The following is a 15,560-nucleotide window of genomic DNA, read 5'->3' as shown; positions in this document are numbered from 1 at the left end:
ATGCATCATAGAAAAGTTCTATGCAAGTGTTAAGACAACCTGTGCTAAAGCTAAGATAAAGCAAGCTTCAGCATTAACCAGATATCATATTCTCCATTCAGAAGGAAAAAGGCAGGGGAATTCACAAACAGCAATAAACCCCCACATGCATGAAAAACAGCCACAGGAGGAAATTACCTAGCTTTCTGAGATATTCTCTTTATTATCCCACTAAAATAGTAAAATAACTGGTTATAATAGATGTTTTGCCTAGATAAATTACAGGAAATATTTTAAGGTTTACTGTGATATAGCTCCATGTCAAATCTTTAGAACAGAATAAAATTTTCTGCCAAAAGCACATGAAATAGAACTATTTTCTTGAACACACAGGGTACTAGCATCAGAGTACAGCAAATCCATGTCAATCACAAACTAATTATTCAGGAAATATGACAAATTGGAACTGTACAAGAAAGTTGAGAAGCTCTACCAATGATCTGGAAAATACAAATCTTACTTCCCTCCATTAGAGAGCTCAGACACACTATATTGCAGGATTTCTTCTGAAACATCTTTCTTATCTGAAGAATAATCAGCTATCAACACCAGCCATGGGTAAAAGAATTTTAAGTGTTCTACTGTCACTGACAAAGGTATTTAAGAAATCTGTAGCTAGAAAGTGAAACCAGATATATTTAGATCTGACATAAGTTTTTTTAATAGTGACTGTGTTCAGCTTTAAAATGTAGTATCAGCCTAAGTGATGGCTTTTTGCTTTCAGACACTTTCTTGTTAAGGACACTTCTGCCTAGAGCCATACAGAGCTCAGCACTTGTCAGCTTGATACAACACACTAAGATTGCCATCAACACACTAAGATTAGACTGAAAAGTCCAAGGATGACCATTAACTATGTTTGGGGCATTCAAGTAAACCTTTCATGGAAATGTCAGCATAACAGCTGGTAAGGAAAACCTAAACAAAAGCAGTTCACTTTCAGTAGGTGTTATTTTCTCCCTGACTCGTCCTTTAAAATAGGTGAGTCATCTAAAAGTTGAAAGGAAACTGTCTAGGGAAACCCCCTATTATAAACATTACTCAAGATGAAATTCCTTTTGCTCTGCTCCACATCTCAATTATCTTCTTAAGAAGTTTTATTTATAGGTGAGAAATGTCTACATTAAAAAATCCACAATCTCACTGTTTGAGACGTCAGAGTTATCAGAACTGGAATTTGCCTTGTGGAAATGTCAGGATAAAACTGGTGTGACCCACAGGCCCTGCTCCTGACCCCTTGTAAAGCAAGTGGCATAACTAACACCACTTGATAAGGCAAGCAGGAATTCCCTGTGACTGAATGAGTGATGTATTCATTCCTTTCCCCCTTATTCTCAGGCACTGAAGGTCCTGTCAACCAAGTAGACAAATCAAATAGATTTCTCCTTCCCCTCCTGCAGTCTCATCCCACTACACCCTCCCTCCCAGCTTCAAGATTCCTGGGAATCATGGTGATCACTCCCTCTTGTACAGCACTGAACATCCCAGATCCCAGTGCTGGCGATGAACCCATCACTGGGAAGTACAACAGCATAGGGAATACTACAACTGCCTGTAACATCAAGCACTTACAAGTCCTGAGTAAGGAACTTGGTCTCAAGCTGCTGGTGGACACTGAGACACTTGTGGCCAGAGATGCTTTCATCATCATCTGCTACCTCTGAGGACTGACTCATATCTTCCATATCATCTTCCAGTCCAGATTATGATTGTTATATTGACACTTCAGACAATGCATTGGGTTTTGACCTGATCTGCAGAGGGTTCCAGTCATTGGAAACAGTAAGCTAAGTTGTATTAAAAATTCTATGATACTATGCTGGGGCTGCCATGGGATAAGGACAAATGTGGATGTACAGTACTCCACATTAATGTATCCAACAAATCCATATTCATTCTGCATTTTTCCAACAAAAAGCATGAAAAAGAGTGAAGGATGCAACTTGATTAAGAATTTATGGATTTTAATCTGCCATGTTATTATCCATTCATCCTCACTTGAAAAGAGCATGGATTCTGATCATTTCATTCTCCCTGTTGTTTCATCATCAATATAGAAACCATTATTCAATATGCATACAACTCTAAAAATCTGGGAGGCAAAACCCATGCTGAAAATGTCTCTGTATAACTATGTGAGAACCTGGTATCTGGTATTCACTGTGGAACCAAAAGTTACCTTACCAGGGTACCATCAGAACTCCACAGAATCCCCTTATAAAAATAGAACAAATTGAAGATTTGCTATGCTGAGTCAGATCTCCTGCCTAGAAAGAAGCTGTTAAAAAAGAACTACTATTCATTTCTGAAGTAGCACTATAAACAAATTGTGGTGTTGATTTAGTCAGCATATTTTATTGTTTCTCATTTGGTTTGAAAGTAAACACTTGGAACAATTCTAATATGATGAATGCAGTATTTTCCAAGTATTCCGGATGTCACCACATAGTGCATCATTCTCTTCCGAGAATGAAAAACAGCAATCCACCAAAACAAAGGCATTATTGCTACTGTAGTGTCATAAAGATCTTGAATTAATCCAGCAGTGTTGAGCTACAAATCTTCAGCTAGTTCACGCCAACAAAATGTGCCTCCTAGAATTTGAGTCTACTGTGACCACACATTACAAGCAGAAAACTTACCTATTTCCCATATATTGCTTCTCATGAAACAATGGCAGAGTTGGAGCAATATGAATACTATCATATCATTAAGTTTTCATTAGGCAATTCTAATCCAATTCTAATGAGGTTCCTATTATTAGTCTGAAGTGGCTTAGAGTCTGGAAGCACAAGACACTAAGAGGAATAAATTATAAGCTTAAATTCAGTGCCTGTAATAAAACGTCTTCAAAGCAAGAAAGTGAGAAGGAAAAAGCAACTTTATAATTACATGGCCATGCTTCTGAGTCCAAAATGTTACTTCTCAGAAGTCTAAAGCAATAGCTTAAGTTTATGCTCTTGTTCATATTACTCCTAAAAGACAGAAACCACAATTAACAAACACAGTATTTTCCTGGTCAGTTAAATTAACTATTTTTGTACCACTACCCTGAACCAAGTATACTTGGCACATAGACATTCAATATGGATTTGACTTTCAAGACCTTTAAGCAGACAATTCTTCTGAAAGGATGATTAGGAACACAAAAAAGCTCCAAATTTTCAGTCTGCTTCCAATTCTAATTTTTCTAAGTGCAGAAGCATAGCTCAAAAGCTATGTAATGATTATGTTACATCAGCCTATAGGACACTCTCAAGTTTCATCTATATTTAACTTACAATCAAAATACCTCAGAGGCATTTAGACATTCACAGGAATAATTAGGCTAATAAAATAATTCAGAAATTGTTATTTGTAAAGATAAAGGATTAATGGAGACAGCTAATTTATCATACTGAAGTTTCACTTATAAGGAAAAAGTAACATTTTAGAGAGAATTCTTCCTCAAGACTTTTATACCATACCAGTCTCACCTCATTCTGCCTGATAATGTTCTTACATTTCTGCTGCATGATAATGTTCTTAAACTCACAAGCTTCAACCACACAACACTTGTGCACATCCTAAGACCTTCAAACTTAGCAAGAAACAGTCAAATCTAGTGGAGCTGTAAGGATTTTATCCCACTGGAAGGGCTGTGCTGTAGAAGGCAGAAATGCAGAAAAATCCACTCACTCAACACAGCTCATTCTTTATTTACACAAGGTAAGAAATATCAACATATACTAAGTATGATTTTTTTGGGGATGAGGGGAAATTCACTTTTAATTTTGGGCACCAGAAAATGTCCTAGTGACATATTTGTTTTCTAAGTGCTACAAGTACTACAAGGTACTCCTCTGCTCAGCAGTATCCCAGTGACTCCAGCAAACCCAAGGAGTTAACAAGAGTAGCTAACGTAATTTGATTTTTAGGGTCTATTCTTTAAACATCAAGAATTGCTATTATTACTGAAAGCAAAAAAAAAAAGCCTCTAAAAAGCCTCTATCAACTGCTGCCTTAAAGTTCCAATTTATTTTGGAAGGTCAAATGGACAAAGAGAAAGAGAACCAAAGCAGTGCACACAAGAATTAAATATGACCTAGACAAGTAGCCACTATACGAGCCACCCAGATCTCCTTTGCATGGAGAGCTCACTGTGTTTTCCCTTCAAGCCAATCAGAACAGATGTGGTTTTGTTTCCAGTTAACAAAGAGAAGCTCCATTTGACAAACAGATTCTGGGAAAAAAAAAAAAAAACAACTGGTCTAGGACCTAAGAGAAAGTGATTCTTGACTAAAAGAAAAAAAAAAAAAGTAAAGCAGTTCTTAAGTTGTTTCAGAACAACATCTGACCCAATCTAAAATAGCTTTGCCAAGTCTGAACTTGGCCCCTGCCATCAAAGCACAGTGCTGGTTACAAGAAGTAGCTCTACTCTGAAGATGCAAAGCCTTGCTGTTCTAACACTTAGCAAGGGGCAAAATCACGTAATCCCTCCAAATTTCTACATGCTCAGCAGTAGAGTGCTCCTCTTCTAACACTCAAGCAAATCCTGCAGAGCCAGGACTTGGCAGGTATTGGGCCTTAACTGTAAGTAGAACTTGGATGGAAGGGAAAGAAAAAGCATAGGGAGAAGAGAGCAACCAATAGGGAAGTAGGCAGATCAGAAGAGCAGGAAAGCATATTTTCTCTAAATTATCATTACACAGCACCAGCCAACTGCCTGATGTGTTGATATATATATTACAGTAAACAAGGTAACTTTAAAACAAGCTTAATATCCTCATTACTTACAAACAGAAGAAACCCAAAGGAAGCTCTTTTTTTTTTTCTTTTTTATAATTTACATTAATTTAGTTTTAAAATTCACTAGATTATAAAAAAAAGTTTGAACATTGAATCAATTAAAGTTTTACTTTGATTGAACCAATAAAAACTACAGCTATGTACAACCATGTCTCCAATCAGGGTATTTCTAACACACTTCCATTAAAAAAAAAGCATCAAGACAAGTCCCTTCCCCAACACTACCATGTGGAGACAAAGCAAATAATTAACAACTTCAAGCTCTGCAAGCCTCATTAGCAGCACAGTACTGTGAATGTTCCACAAGGTGTTTTTCAATTGTACCATGACCACCTTTATGCTGGCAAATGAATTAAAAGCCACTCCTTATTAAAATAGTAAATGGGGATTTAATATTTCCACAGTTTCTACAGATGGTTATTAGCAGACAGAAAATCTCAACCAATTATTTCCCAAAACGTAAAATTTAATTTACAAAATTAAACTCTTCCTGCCAAGCTGAAATTGTATTAAGTTAAAATTAATATTACAAAGGCTGCATTTAATATGTGCATGTAAAATATGCTTAAGCTGCTGTAGTAACTTTTAAGATTTATTGTTAAGGAATAGAATTTACTTTGGAGCAGAATTAAGGCAGACACTTTTCTTTTTACCAAAACTTTTTGTAAAAAGACATTAGGTAGCATTAAGTGTTGCTTATTAAATTATGCAGACTCTCATGCAAGAATTATGGAGATTTTGCAAGAGCAAATACAAAATTTTACCATAGCTTTAGTTGTTAGTGTGGTATTTCATTCAGTACAGTGTGATTTACTTTACAGCACATATATAAAAACTACTGCAAAAGAAATACCTTCAAATGTTAAAAAAAATCCTGATTCAGCACAGGGATAAGAAATTTTGGAAAATGTGAATGAGACATGAGCATCTGATTAACAGGAAAAAGAACAGAAATTTCACCTTTAACTGTAGAGGCTTTTTAAAACAGTGTACAGCACTGCCAACATGAACATGGGTTCCTGAGGCTCATAAACATTGATAGTCAAAGATCTCTGATTGCAACAAATATAGGAAAGTCTGTTCTCTTACAAAGAGCCATTAGCAACACATGCAGCAGGGGAGGAAAAAAAGTCAACCACATACCCTGGAAGCACCACTAAAGACCTCAGAGCTATTAACCAAGAGTGATTCTCAGGCTGCTTATAAGAACCATAAAATCAGAACAGGCTCACATACTACCTTGTTCTACTCAAAATCCCAACACACTTGACTTAGCAACACTGCACCCTATGAGGCAAGAAACCACAAGATATTTTTAAGCTCAAAGTTAGAAAAAAAAATAGACAAACACAGCAGTTCAGCTAAGGTAACTTTTTAATGATTTGCAGCCAATACAGATAATCCGTTTCATAAAAGTAACCTTTTATTTCAATATAATTCTGGTCGTTTCCCAGCCGGAATAATTTTCCAAGTCAGTTGAAGCAGGAGAGAAAAATATAATTTTATAATGGAAACTAGTACCCAAGCTAATCACAAGATAATCCACTGCTTCTCCATAACAGAAGCCACCTTCCATCAGTCCAGGATGACAATAAGTTACATCTGGTAGAGAAGCATCAACTCCAAAGTAGTTTTCCAAAATAAAGTCAAAGCTACTTGATCATACCTAGACAAAAAAATAAAATAAAAAAACCACCACCCAAAATAAAACAAAAAAAAAACAACCAATATTTTATGCTGCTCTGTCTCATCCACATGATGTAGGGCTCATTACAATTTGAAAGGTTGAAAGACTATTTTAAAAAAACTGAAAACCGAATAAAGTGTTAATGTTGATTACCATTTAAATGCTTTGTCTTTGAATATTGATATTGCTTCTGAGGGAAAAAACCTCATATGTACATGACAAATTCAAAGAAATTCTAATTTCAGTTATTTTATTCTGAACACTTGTTTATAAACCCAAACTGCTTAAGAACACATCTCACAGTACTGCTTTTATTAGCTGCCATTTTTTTAATCCAAGACATATTCATCTTAAAAAAAAAAAAGACAAAAAACAACAAAATCCCCTCTACACATACTAAAATCCACTGAGCATTTTAATGCATTTAAATCTTAGAGATCTCCCAGGTCTTCACTAATTTAAATCTGGCTCTACCTTAATAGCAATTACAGTTCTTATCTGTGTAACTACTGCCAGAAGGTTGGATCCTCCTTTCCTAACAATTAGGAATCCCCTTCTAACATGCTTTTATATATGGACAGCCTATATTAATCTGAATTAATGTAAAAGTTTCCTCTTTACGCTATACGTTCACAGAGAGCCATCAGTGTTTTTCTCCCACTCCAGAAAATACAAGCACCTAGGCATTAATTGGAAGAGCCTCTTCCTTGCACCAAACCTGTCAATCACAAAGCCATGCAGCAAGTCAAACAGGGAATCTGATCCTGCAGGAAACTGACCCGGCAGAAGAACTAGTTTGCTGTCAGATCAATGTGATCCTTTCAGCAGCTGCCTGTTAGAGCAGATTAAATGTATCATGAAACTGCACACAAAGAGTTTACAGAGAACTGGCCAGCCTCCTGAAAAATAAAGCAGACTTGGAATAACATCTCATAAGAAGCACTCCTTAAAGCTAGTATTTTCTCCTCAGCAGACACTTGAATCTCCCAGCCATCCTGAAGGATACAACAGACAGGAAATGAAAAAAAATAGCTTTATCATTGGAAATCCCTATCATGGGGCCTTGGTTTTCAACATAGCATGTGGCTAGACACAGATGAGCAATAAGAAGGGTTTATGCTCTCACAGAGAAGAATAGAACTTCTCCAACTGCTAAATCCAAGGGATGGAGATGGCCCACAAGATTAACAATTATTTTCATTTCATAATCCCCACCAAAACTTTTTAAAATTCCTAAAACAGCTATTACTGCATTTCTGCTTTAATTACCAAAGAATATGAAGTCTATTCTGTCAGAAAGCATGGTGATAAACCATTATGGTGTATCTTTCCTCCTGCAAAGCCCAAAATGGTGCTTCACTGCATTGTTATTTTTTTCTCACTTAACTGGGAAAGGGCTGTTGTAACTGAACTCAGCTGGCACTACACAGCTCCTCAGAGCTGTGGTGCTTTCCAGAGGTGATCAGCTGTTTCAGCAAGAGGTAACTACTCCTGTTCACAACGTAATTAACCCTGGCATAGCACATGCAAAGGGTTGCTGCTGAGCTAAGTTCAGACTGTGTCATTCTCTCCTCCCTCAGATATAAAAAAATATTCTTTAAGAGTCCCTTACCGTGTTCATTAAAACCAACAATATTCATCCTACAGCTCCAAAATTATGTTAGCATGTGGTCAAACACATGGAATTTACAGGGGCCTTGGTTTGGCTGAGCTTTTTTTTTTTAGAAAGTGGGGTGGGGTGTGTTCAGTTAGGGCTTTTTACTATTTTAATAATATCCAGACTAAATTTAATCTCATAGTGAGTCTCCTGTAAATTAAGAAGGTGTTAATGAAAAGACATGTTTGTCTAAGGACAAGATTTTTTTAGTCAAGTAGTACAAAATAAATCTCAGCAACTTTCTTTCAAAGTCATGGAATACACCTAAGCTTCGTGAAATTACAGCAGGCAAGTTCAGTGTGTCCAAGAATCTGATTCAATATACCCTGACCTTAATTTACTCCCTAGGTATTCAGTTAAATAACATCAATATTTAGGAGCACTCATAGGTAACTAGCAAAGAAGTTTTTCTACAGATCAGTGTCTGCAAGTCCAACAAACATCCACTCATTCAATGGATGTATACAAATATATATTAGCTGTTAGGATTACAGTTTAAAAGCTTGTATCTTTTGATATGTAAACAGAAAGAATAAAGTGGAAAGGAGGTTTTAAAGAAAATTCTCACACAGGCATTCTACAGGTACTGTAACAAAAAACAACTACTATTTAAGTAACTCATATGACCCATATTACACCCTAGACAAGGATTAATCCAACACCTTTGAGGCCTTTTTCACCTTAGAAGAGAGATCTCCTCAGCAGAGATACACCTGTATGCTAGGAGAATCACTTCCACTTGGCTAACTTTGACCTATTCCCCAGATTGAGGAAGACAATCCTCTGTCCAGTAAACCCATACTTTTGGGGGGGCCTCCATAGGTAACATCTGCTCAATACTGAACATAGTCAGCCACCTCCAGGGACCTGAACCCTCATCAGTTCCTATTCACAGCCTGGAAGTACAAACAGAAACACAAAGGGACCACCTGGGTCAACAAAAAGCCATCCCATTTTAAGGAAGAAGTACTTTTCTCAACTATTTTGTTTCTGCCTGTGGAAAATAAAAAAGCTTAATGACAAAGCTGAATATACACAACTTCCAGATTGATAACATGATGAAGTACTGGTGCTCATCAGCCCGACAACAATTAGCAATTAGTGTAATAGTGAAGAGATCAACAGCATCAGCAAGTCACCTGGACATTTCTCACTTAAGTGGCCTTATTTGTAAGAAACAGCAATCAGAGCTAGTCTTTGTCATCTGCAGTGTTTGCTAGAAGTTTAAAATGTCACATACAAATAAAAGCTATTTTTCCCAAAGTAGATCTTTAGCAACAAGCAGTATCTAGGGCAAGAGATGAAAAACTTTCCATCGCACATACTTTCAACAACAGTTAACATTTCACAAAGTAAAATTCAAAATAACCTTATCCAAATAAAGGGAATGGAGACTGAACACATCTGATCTGCATTAGCTGCATACGTGAAAAAAGTGCTGAACCAAGAAAGCCCCCTTCCTTGGGAGGGGGCCAGCAGACGGGTTAAACTTCACATGGCAAACCGGGTCAAAAGCAGGTTGACTAGGGTGAAAGCGAAGCTGTAATCCCCCGCTGGCCTTATGTGCACTGGCAGACATAGGGCCGAGGGGCATAAGGAGATGCGAACAAGATGAAACGGTGAGGGAGAAGAGGAAATATTTTAAATAGGTATATACGTGTATATATATATATATACACTGATTAAGAGAGAGTTGTCACGTGAGCAGCAGATCTACGGGTGAGATTTACCTCCCCCATGAAAGCACCGGAAAAATGCAGAGTAATCTAAGCGGATGCACGCACATGTGCGCATCCACGGACACACACAGCGTAGACACACCAAGCACACAGAGCGCATCTGCGGAGCTGCCGGGGTCCCAGCGCAGACCGGCAGGTCAAGGCTGGAGTGACGATGCACCGCAGGACAGCGGCGCCTCCGCCGAGCCGCACCGGGCGGGGCACGGCGGGTTCTGGCAGGAGCCGCCGCCCCCCGGGGCCGCCCGCTGCCGGGCGGATAAAGTTTGCAGCAGCCGCCGCTGCAGTGCCGGGTGCGTCCGCCGCAGTGAGCGAGCCCTGCCTGCGGGAGAGCGAGCGCCGGTAGGCCCGGAGCCGGCCGCGGCATCCCTGCCTTCCTTCCCCACCTCCGCCCCGCCGCGCCCCCGCTCCACTGACCGATCACCTCCTGCAGCTCGTAGGCGTCCCTGCAGATGGGCCAGCCGGCGGCCGGGGCGGCGGGCGCCGGCTGGGGCTGCTGGACGTGGACCGGCGACTCGCCCTGCTCCGCCATGATGCTGCCGGAGCGCCCAGGCACCCGGCGACCTTCTCCAAACTTCCCCTCCAGCAACACCTTTCAGCCGCGCTCTGCCTCCCGCCCGCCCTGCCCGAGCAGCCGGCCGCCCGCCCGGCGGAGGGAGGAGGCAGGGCACCGAGGGGGAGGAGGCAGAGGCGGGCGTCGCCGCCGGCCCCGGCCGCTCGCCCAGCGCCGCTGCGGAGAGACGGAGCCGAGCGCGGAGCCGGGGCCCCGGGCGGAGTGAGGCGGTGCCCCCTGACGCGCCCCCGCCCCAGGGACAAGCGCGGGCGCTCTCCCAGGTGCGGCCCGCGGGAGCGGCCCCGCGCACCCCGGGGCTCGCCGCCTGCCGCGGCACCTCGTCACCCACCTGCCTGCCTGCCGCTCCGGCCATCGCCCGCTCATCCTGCGGCTCGCTGGGATGCTCTGTGCGTCGGGAAGCACCGCGAGGTCCTGCCCAGGCCGGCGGGCAGTGTGTGCAGGCCATGGCCTGCCGGCGGAGTGCCGGACCCCGCCAGGGCCGGGCAGCACCGGAGGGAGGCAGGGAGGGAAGCCACGGCGCGGGGCGGATGCTGAAGCACCTGTTAGGCCGATAGCATGAGCACACAGGCTGCTCTGGAGCACAGCTCACTAAAAGTGTCACTGCTGAGTGCGCTGCTGCTGCTGCTCAAGATGACTTGTATTCGAATTTGAGGAACGTGAAGAAAGCATTTTCTTTCATCGGTGATCGTGCTGCAGTCCTGCAAAGTGTTCAAATACCATATGACAAGTGGCCCTCTCCAGGATGAGTAGGACAGCTGCACTGTGTCACTTCAGTGCAGACACTGCCTCAGTTCATGACACCGAGAAGGACTGAGGACAGTTGAAAATGCTCCCCTCGGCTAACCAGTACCAAGTGATTTAAACAAATAAGAATCATGCTTAAACATCTCTAGCGCTTCCCATTATACAGTGCAAGGTTAAAAAAAAACAACCGGGGGTTAAACAAAACTCTACTCTTAATAATAGTATGGATTTTTTCTTTTACACTCTTAGTAGTGTCAAGTGTTCAATATCATCAGGATTTTACTTAACTATGAAGTAATTTAGAAAATAGTTATTTGTGTAGTCTACAGTCTCCTACTTTGAATGCTTTGCATTTTAAGACTTAGGGAGCTCTGAGAAGAGTGGTAACGTAAGATTTCCATATAGTTAAAAATCTTACTTCCTGCTACAGAATGAGCTTAAGGTAATTAGAACTAATACCGGATGCAAGCAGGAAGGCTATAGCACTATCAAAAAGAACAGAACCTCACGAATTGCTAGGAAGTATGATGAAGTGTGACTTAGAGTCACAAAAAGATACATGTAACAACTAACACCTGTTAGCTACTTTGTTCTTTTTGGGATAATGCCCTTTGACTTACTAATTTTGTGTGTGTGTGGTTAATTCAGTGAGGACTCAGTTAATTGAAGGTTATTTCAAAAAGGAAAGCAAGTTACTTCTAGTTTGTTGTTGCTGAGAAAGCTGAAGGAAGTCCTAGCCACTGCTTAATTTCTCAGGTGTATCAGCAACTCGCAAATATTTCTGCACTGCATTTCCATTTTCTCCTAAGCAAAAGTTTAGCTTAGTATAGAGACTTCTAGCAGTAGAATAAAAATATCGCACTTTTTTTGCTAAACTAATGATTCCTCTCAATCTCATTTTTAAAAGCTACGTGACTGGAGTATTTTCCTCTACACAAATTAGAAATTTGTATATAGGAAAAATTATTTGCCACAAAACTGAAGGTCAGCAAGACATGGAAGAGGAAGTATTAAATTGTCATTCGGCATTAAATTTAATGCCAAGACCTTTCTGCCAGGAATAGCATAAAAAAAATAGTAAAAGAGCAACAGCACAGGCCAAATCAATCAGCAGAGAAAATGGGTTACTCACTATTGATGGAAAACAGCCAACTTCTCCATCTGTACTCAGTAGTTGTTGGGGGGGGGGGGGGGGGAAGGAGGTTGGAGGTGGTTCATTTCTGAGCCACGAATTTCTGTGATGCTACTGCCATATCTCTTTAAATTGCTGGTTAACATCTGGCAACATTATGGTTATTTTTGTCCTGGTTATTGCCCAATTTGCCCAACTAACCCCCCTACAATTTTGGGGATTTCTAGAGTGCACCTGCACTCTGTAATTCGTTGAAATTACCATCTTCCCCAGGAGGACCCTTCCCGGATAGCAGTTTTATAAGCAGTGGGAAGTGTTCCGTACGCTCAAGGACCAGGTCTGGCCGCAGCTCGGGGCCGCTCGCCCCCTGCTGCAGGCGGCGGGGAAGGGCCCCGCAGCCCCGGGCTCGGCCGCGCCCTTCTCCGCACGGCTTTCCGCACACCGGAAAGAACAGCAACCTGCCGGTTTAGAAGGTTCCAGAGAAACTGATAGGGCTCATGTACAAATCACTGCTCTCCAAATTGATGACCGTTCAGAATGGTCCCATCTGAGTGTGATTTGGTCTGAGTGCCTGAAGACATAGGATTCCAAGAGATTGTCTGGGTCACTGAGTTCAGTCACCAAATGATTGATTCCAAAGTTAATAAAGGCTTTATATAGCCAGGTTACAATCAAAACCAGTGAAATATAAAACCACATAGGCCACTATGGCAGGAGAGTTAAAGCCACGCTCAGACCTTTTGAAAGTTCCTCGCAGTACCCTCTGCAGATAGGACAAAAACATGTGCAGAGCAAAATAAATCAGACTCCTTTTCTAGGCTTGCAGAATTTGGCAAGATAACATTAGTACTTACAACGACATTGCAGACCAACTAATTAATTTCAAACATAAGCATACCTATATAAAAAATGACAAACAAGCATAAGGACTGGGGTCCATAAGCAATGCTATGTATGCTAGTAGCAAAGATAAGGGACAGCATCCACCCAAACTATTTTTTTTGATAGAAAGGCAGCAGATGCAACCAAAACAGCAATATAACCTACCACAGACTAACCCAGAGCAAGAAGGAACTCTTCTCTCTACTGTCACTTACTCTACCTCAGAGAAATGAGTGAAGTAAAACCACCCTCTCTTCCACGAATGGCCTAAAATGCAGTTATGACTATAACATACAGCAGCACAGCTCTCTCCAATTAGGTAGGTAAGGTCTGAAAACCTCTAATTTGGTAGCACTGAGTGGTGGCTATGCTTTAAACAATGAGATATGAAGGCTGACCTGACAGCAGCTGGTGCTGATGGGAGCAGACTAAATGATTTCAGCCTCCCTTTCTCCTCTAGTGAATGCACAGTTAAATAGGCACCATGCCCATTATTGTTACTAGGATGCTTCCTTTCATCAAAGCTTACAGCTTAGCTTGGTTTCTGCTCACAGAGAGCACATGAGTATCTTCTTGGCAATTCACATTACAAAACACATTGTACTTAATACAGAATCATTTGGGTTAGAGGTTAGAAGAGACCTCTTGAGATCATCCAGTCCAACCATGCCCCAGCCAAGGCAGGGTCACCTTGAGCAAATTACACAGGAATGTGTCCAGGTGGGTTTCAAATGTCTTCAGAGACAACTTCACCACCTCCCTGGGCAGTGTGTTCCAGTGCTCTACAATACTTAATGTAAAGAAGTTCTTCCTCATGTTGAGATGGAAACACTGGAGCATTTACACTGAAAACCCTTCACTGGAACTGGACACAAAATTCCGCTGAAGTTAATGTGAATCAAAGTACAGTGATGCTTTACAAAATAAGCCATTTCTATTTTTTCCCTAGGTTGAAGGCCTCTATGCCTTCATTTCTTTTCTTCTCCCTCCCCCCCCTTGTAAACCTTTGCAAGCTGTTCCACTCAGCAGATTAGTCCTTTTAAGATCCTAGGTAAAGCTGTGTTCGGGATATTAATGATTATTAATTATAAGCCAATTAAGATCAAGCTAAATTTTGCTGCTATATAGTGAAATGGGTATTTGAATTATTTACTTATGCATCACACCCCAAGCTGTTACTCATCCTGGCAAAAAAAAAAAAAATTAAGTATTTTTTGTTAACCAAAACCTGTGGTTTTCAGGTCACAGGTAGTGGAAATGCTCACATCTTTGTCTCAAGCCCTTTGAAAGTGAGAAGCCCTGACAGGAATATTGAAGACATAGAAAGAATAACAGAGCCTGGGTGAGCTTCTCTACAGAGCAGATGCAGCCCGTGTGTTATCAGAGCTTCTTCCTCAGTGTCACAGCTGGGAGCCCCTGTTACAGCAGCTAAGCCCCCACATCTGCCCATCCAGCTTTTCAAACCAGGCCATGGGAACACATTGGGCAGGTAACTTGCTCTTGCTGCCAAACCCCCCAAAATTTTAAAGTCACCAGCTAAATTAATTACCATGAGCCCCAGTGGATAATTAACTAAATCATGATGACACATCAATCACTATACATTTCAAACATTCAAAATTCAGTATTTTGCATGCATTTAGAATATTTATATGCTAGCCATTCATGTATTGGGAACCATAGCCTTTTTGGAACCTGCAGGAATCACAATCTGAGCTATGATTATTTGAATCAATTTAGGATACAGTCACCATGAAAATGACAGTGAACTAAATGTTATTGTTGCTTCTGAACTACAGTTTAATATAATTAAGATGATGTGGAGGTGTCCAACTTATTGAAGCTTTTAGCAGGAATAAACTCTCCATAGCTGTGAATGAATAAAATTCAAAATTATAAAAGATTTGATCTAGGAACTCCTATGGCTTTCATCACTGTAGGATATGAACATCTCATACATATTAATAAATTAATCTTCACATACAAAAAGACTGGGGAATATAATTACCTCAGTTCACAAGTGGAAAGAGAAAAAGCTTAAGGGATTTGCTAAAGGTCATGAAAGAACTCTGTAGCAAAACTGGGAGCATAAAACATATTTTCTGAGGATGAGATTTCACGCACCCTCATAGGATCAGGGATTGAACCTGGTTGACAGCTAGTTCCTGGTTTGGGTCATCTGAAAACATTGGCTAGTTACTGGTTAGCCAAACAAGCCACACACAGGATAAACAAGGGACACTTGAAAAAAATGCAGCCAATACTGGGGAATACAAAATGCCCCCACTTAAGCAGAAGCACAGCTTTAGCTTTGTTAGATG

The 15,560-nt window shown here is 40.8% G+C and overlaps 1 protein-coding gene across 2 annotated transcripts in view; it reads right to left on the bottom strand.

Annotated features, from left to right (window-relative positions):
• STK39 (serine/threonine kinase 39) overlaps positions 1-10,906 on the bottom strand; it is a 75,698-nt gene extending 64,792 nt beyond the window's left edge. Inside the window, exon 1 of one of the 2 annotated variants that reach the window (XM_066553645.1) lies at positions 10,810-10,906. Coding sequence is in view for 1 of the 2 variants with exons in the window: in XM_066553644.1 (XP_066409741.1) it covers positions 10,325-10,439 (115 nt within the window). In the remaining variant the exon portion in view is untranslated. Of the gene's footprint in view, positions 1-10,324; positions 10,535-10,809 lie in introns of those variants that run through there. The other variant, XM_066553644.1, reaches the window with a different exon arrangement.
• Positions 10,907-15,560: the final 4,654 nt, after the last annotated feature.

This window comes from Molothrus aeneus, chromosome 7 (assembly GCF_037042795.1).
Source record: "Molothrus aeneus isolate 106 chromosome 7, BPBGC_Maene_1.0, whole genome shotgun sequence".
In the NCBI taxonomy this organism is placed as follows: Eukaryota; Metazoa; Chordata; class Aves; order Passeriformes; family Icteridae; genus Molothrus; species Molothrus aeneus.
This window is presented reverse-complemented; position numbering and strand designations above follow the sequence as displayed.